This window comes from Geospiza fortis, unplaced genomic scaffold (genome assembly GCF_000277835.1).
Source record: "Geospiza fortis unplaced genomic scaffold, GeoFor_1.0 scaffold396, whole genome shotgun sequence".
Taxonomy (NCBI): domain Eukaryota; kingdom Metazoa; phylum Chordata; class Aves; order Passeriformes; family Thraupidae; genus Geospiza; species Geospiza fortis.
This window is the reverse complement of record NW_005054345.1, coordinates 5,550,147-5,555,909: the sequence shown is the minus strand read 5'-3', so window position 1 is coordinate 5,555,909 and position 5,763 is coordinate 5,550,147. Positions and strand designations below refer to the sequence as shown.

At 43.2% G+C, this 5,763-nt stretch overlaps 1 protein-coding gene across 1 annotated transcript in view; it reads left to right on the top strand.

Annotated features, from left to right (window-relative positions):
- Positions 1-5,763, top strand: part of JAK1 (Janus kinase 1) — a 25,564-nt gene that overhangs the window by 9,527 nt on the left and 10,274 nt on the right. The window contains 4 exon segments of the mRNA XM_031058580.1: positions 1,512-1,669; positions 2,812-2,935; positions 4,107-4,293; positions 5,742-5,763. The exon segment at positions 5,742-5,763 is cut by the window's right edge and continues 17 nt beyond it. Of these exon segments, the coding sequence (XP_030914440.1) occupies positions 1,512-1,669; positions 2,812-2,935; positions 4,107-4,293; positions 5,742-5,763 (491 nt within the window).

The following is a 5,763-nucleotide window of genomic DNA, read 5'->3' as shown; positions in this document are numbered from 1 at the left end:
TTCCTTTCTGGATCATTTAATTCCCTGCTGGATCATTTAATTAATTCCCTGGTGGATCACTTAATTCCTTTCTGGATCATTTAATTCCCTGCTGGATCCTTTCCCTTCCATGGGGAGCCAGGCTGGGGCTGGGCACAAGGTGACAGTTAAGGGACATTTTGAGTGTAAATAACACCGAATATGCTGGCCTTGACACTGGGCACAGCAAAAAAACCCACAAAGTGCACCTGTGTCCACACTGGCACAGAATTTTCCTCACAAATCCCATGAGGAATTCCAGAATTTGTGGCAGTGGAGACAGGACAGGGAGGGCAGGGAATGGCCACTAAATCCCAACATCCTGTAGCCAGAAGTGGCTGATGGATATTCCTCATTAATCCCAACATTCCAGGGATGTTCCAGCATTCTTGGTGTCCTGACAATAATATTTTATAATACAGTGTATTATTAATATCAGTAATAGTGCCTTGTGCACTTCACTGTGGGCAGCCAGTGATAAATGCGACCATCAAAGAAGTTTTTACAGACCAAAAAAGAGGGGGAGATGTGAGAAATGGATTTTAAAGGATTTCAAAACCTGACAGAAAGCTCCCACAGTTTTGTACATCTGTGTGCAGACTCTGAGATAAAGATTTAGGAAGGCCACAGAATAAAGACGGCATTGTTGAGAGAGATTGAACTAGAAACAAGTTTCAACAAGTTTCAAAAGATGGCCTTGCAAAAAGACCAGATATTTTAGAGAATTAGAGCTGTGAAAGATGCATTGTAGCAGGACAACATGGGGGAAAAATATAGGTCATTGATGTTAAATATAGGTAAAAATATAGGTAAAATATGGGTAAAAATATAGGTGATTGGTGTTAAATGTAGGTAAAACATAGGTAAAATATGGGTAAAAATATAGGTGATTGGTGTTAAATGTAGGTAAAAATATAGGTAAAATATGGGTAAAAATATAGGTGATTGGTGTGAAATATAGGTAAAAATATAGGTAAAATATGGGTAAAAATATAGGTGATTGGTGTTAAATGTAGGTAAAAATATAGGTGATCCGTGTGAAATATAGGTAAAAGTATAGGTAAAATATAGGTTAAAATATAGGTGATTGGTGTTAGAAGTATTGGCAGCATTGTGTGGCAAAAGTTAATTTATAAAAACATTTACAAGGTGTTGTAACCAGGAAATGGGTTCTGATAGAATGGCGTGGAGTTTTGCATCTCTTATGTCTTACCCTTCAACAAGACTGATAATGGAATAAAATCTTCTAAAATTTTTTTTTAAAGAAACCATTTTTGTTGGGTGATTGCATCTTTATGTTGCTGCTCTTCCTGGGAGTGAAAATTCCAGGAATTTTAGGGTTTTTTCTGCTTTGTTGCCATTTGATTAAAGAACCTTCACTGAGGAGCAGGGGATGAGCTGGTCCTACACATCCCCAAGGTTTTGGAAGGAAACTTTAAATGTTTTTAAAGCTCAGCTGTGTGTGACAAGCTGTGCTGTTGCTGTGCTGGCAGGAGCTGCGGCTGGGCTCGCACGCCGAGGCGCTCTCCTTCACCTCGCTGGTCGATGGCTACTTCAGGCTCACTGCAGACGCCCACCACTACCTGTGCACGGACGTGGCGCCTCCCCTCATCCAGCACAACATCAAGAACGGCTGCCACGGCCCCATCTGGTCAGTCCCTCTGCATTTTGGGGTTATGGGCCCATCTGGTCAGTCCCTCTGCATTTTGGGGTTATGGGCCCATCTGCTCAGTCCCTCTGCATTTTGGGGTTATGGGCCCATCTGCTCAGTCCATCCTGCATTTTGGACCCATCTGCTCAGTTCCTTCTGCATTTTGGGGTTTTGTTTTTGATAATTCCTCTCACAGTGAATCCAGTAAGGAAATGAGGGGTTTGGATGGGTGGTGTTTACCAAAACTTCATTTTGTTAAAGGAAAAAAAGTCAGTGTTTCTCTCCTTACTCGTCTATTAACTCGGTGTTTCTGCACTAAAGGAGTGTTCCAGGAGTTTTCTCCATGGACACATGGGAATATTTTAGGTAGAGAGTGGAAGTGTCTCTATACTCATCCCAGTCCTTGGAGGGATGAACAAAGCCTTGGGTTTTTAAACACCTAAAGGAATTCTCCTCCCTCCGCCCACCTTTATGACTTTCCTCTTTATTGGGAAAATTTTTATTCTTATTTATTATTTTATTTATTTTAATTTATTATTTTAATTTTATTTTTATTCTCTTTATTGTTATTTATTTATTATTCCCTTTATTTCCTTTATTCCCTTTATTCCCTTTATTTAAGCTGCAAACTGTAAAAATCCTGGAGTGCATCTGCACAGTGTTGGATGCAGAATTCCAACTTTTATGGCTTTCTCCTTTTTTGGGAAAATTTTTATTCTTATTTATTATTTTATTAATTTTATTTATTTATTTTTATTTTATTATTATCCCCTTTATTGTTATTTATTTATTATTCCCTTTATTTCCCTTTACTCCCTTCATTTCCTTTATTTCCTTTTATTTCCCCTTATTCCCTTTATTCACTTTATTCCCTTTATTCCCTTTATTTAAGCTGCAAACTGTAGAAATCCAGGAGTGCACCTGCACAGTGCTGGATGCAGAATTCCCTTTATCAAATCCTTCCTCCCTTGCTCTGTGCAGCCCAATGTGAGCCATGCACCCTTAAATCCCACTTTAATAACAATATAAATATTTCTAAGTTGCTGTTACCCCCCAAACAGAGGTTTGCTCTCTGTCCCACTCCAAAAGCAAATTTTTGGCTGCTGCCTTGCTGCTTTTCCTCACTCTCCATTCCCTTCCAGCACGGAATATGCCATCAACAAGCTGAGGCAGGAGGGCAACGAGGTGGGCATGTACGTGCTGAGGTGGAGCTGCACCAACTTCAACCACATCCTGATGACTGTCACCTGCCTGGAAGGCTCAGAGGTACAGGCAGCTGCCCATGCCCATCTGCAATCTGCTCCCTGCAGCCCCTGGGGATGGGTTTCTGTCCTCAGGGCACCCACCCTGAGCTCTGGGCAGGGAATTGGCTTTTTCTCCCAGCCCTTTGTGCTCTCTCTCCAAATGGGATTAATTAAATCCAGAGCAGCTCCATTCCTCCCAGTCAGGCTGTGCAGGGACATGATAAAAAAGAAGCATTTTAAACTCATGACATGGAGAATTTGTCACTTCACCTTGCCTTGAGCATGGTTCAGCTTCCCTGGAGCTTTTTTGGGCATGGGTTTAATTCCCTTGATGGATTTTATTCCCACACCAGCCTCAGCTGGACGCCTGCAGCTGGCTTGGTGGTTTGGGAGGATATTTAAAGTGCTCACACAAGAATAATAATAAATAAAATAATACATAATAAATAAAGTAGTAAATAATAGATAACAAATAATAAATAATAACAAAATAAATCCTTCTCTTAGGAAAAAAATGGTCATGGAATCTGTGGTGAGTCAGGAAGGGATATTTGATACTGGGTGTATCTCCTGCAGATATTTAAAAAAGAAAGATGATCAGCTCTCTCTTTTAACAGTGAAACAAGAAAGGAATTTTGTCTTGGAAAAGAGGGAAAGGGGAGGTGACCCAAAGCTGCAGAGGGGAGACCCTGAGAGCTTTTGGGATGGGGAAGTTCAGGAGTTCAGCCCTTCCCCAGTGAAACTGGAGGGTCTCAACAGCAGCCTGGAATCTCCTTGAACAGTCTGGGGTGGGAGAGGGAGTTTTGCTATTTTTAAATCGAGATTTTGAAACCCTGCTCCAGATTCTGCAATTTTTGACCAAACAAAGAGAAAATTCCTCCAGAAGAGGCAACACTTCTGCATAACCTCAGGCTCTGCAAACAAACAAACAAACAAAAAAAGCGCCATAATTTGGGCTTTGATTGCATCTTTATGTTGTTGCTCTTTTCTTTGAGCCTTCCTGGGAGTGAAAATTCCAGGAATTTGGTTTTTTTTTTCTGCTCTGTTGCAGTTTGATTAGAGGACCTTGACTTAGGAGCAGGGGATGAGCTGGTGCTACATGTGATGCCAAGGTTTTGGGAAGCTTTGCTGGCTTTACAAGCAATTCCTTCCCTCCAGTGATCCTATTTCCTTTCTTTTCCCTCCACCACCAGGTGATGAATAACTCAGGCCCCTACAAGAACTTCCAGATCGAGGTGAAGAAAGGGGGGTACTTCCTCCATGGCTCCAACAAATCCTTTGCATCCCTGAAAGACCTCATGGATCACCTGAAGGGACAAATCCTGCGCACAGACAACATCAGCTTCACCCTCAAGAGGTGCTGCCAGCCCAGACCCAGAGGTAGCCTGGCCTTGCAGGGTTTTCTTGTTGCAAGGGATCAATCTCCAGACTCTTTTAGTGTATTTTTAGTGCTGTGTCCTGGTGTGAAGCTCTTTAAAAAAAAAAAAAAAGGTTTGAAGATTTTTCCTTCTCTGAGGAGGAATTTTGTCAGATGCCATGGGCAGGTTTGAGGAGGGGAAAAGAGGGTTGGGATCTCCTGGTTTGCTCCCACTGTGAGCTGCTGTTTAATAACTCATCTGCACCAGGCAGCAGGGAAGGGTTTTGGTCCCAAAACTGATGTCCTGAAGAGCCTGGTGGCAGGAAATCATCTGTGAGGTGCCACTGAGGGACAATGGGGCGGCTGTTGGGTGCTGCCAGCGCTCTCTGCAGCTGTTTGCTATGAACTCTGAGGGCCTTGCACTGGGTTTGGTGTGACAGAGGAAGCACAGTGGGGTGATTGTGCTGAGCTGATAATGGTTTCCTGTTAGAGCAGGGGAATAACTGAGCCACATCAGTCACCTGCTGCTCTGAGGCTTTGGGAGAGCCCCTGAGCTGCTCACACTCTGCACCAAGAGCGTGGCTCATGCTCTGGAGCAGGGGCACCTTGCACTTCTGATATTGTGGTTTCATTTTGATGGCTGGATTTGGGATAAAATGAAATAAAAAGGGTCAGGGAGTTGATTGCCCACTTCAGCTTCTCCCTGGTTTAGCTGCAGCAGGATTCGGTGCATGTTCCCTGTTCTGTCCCTTCCCTGGTGGGTTTTTCCTTCTTTTTGAATATTTCATCAGATATTCACAAAGAAGTGCAGGGGATGCAGGACTAAAGCAGCGTGTGGTGATTCCAGAATTGCAGAAGATGATTTAGACCCAGTGCCAGGTTCTGCTCACAGCAGGAGGAAGCCCAGATGCCCACTCACATCCCAATCCCAGTAAATAATGCCAGGAGGGCAGAATTCATGTGCAAAACCTGGATCTGTCCTGCAGCAGTGGGAAGTGGATTTTTGAGCCTGTTCCTTCTGCTCATTCCCCATTCCCCAGCTGAATTTCTGTGCCCTGGGAGCACTGTTGGTGCTTCCCAGAGTAGAGGGAGTTTGGAAGGAGGTGAAGAGGAAATGAGATTCCCCCTTGCACACTGGAGAGGGGATGGCCCTGCTGGATGTGGGATGTTTTATTCCATTTTATTCCATGTACAGCACAGGTATTTTCTCTTTCAATCTTTGTGCAGAAAACTCTGTTCAGTTGTTGAAAATCACCCTGATCTGGCTGATAATAACTCTGTATTTAAAATATGATCGTGAAACTGTGCTTTAGTGATTTCTCTGTGGAATGAGAAGAAATCAAGCCCAAGGTTATTTTTCCTTCCCTTTTTTGGGGGGATTTTAATGCATTTCCATCCATGTTGGTACTGGGAAGGGGGAATGCAGTTTCTCTGGAAAACTTTAAGGATATTTTCTGCCCCTGCCTTGCAGAAATCTCCAACCTGCTGGTGGC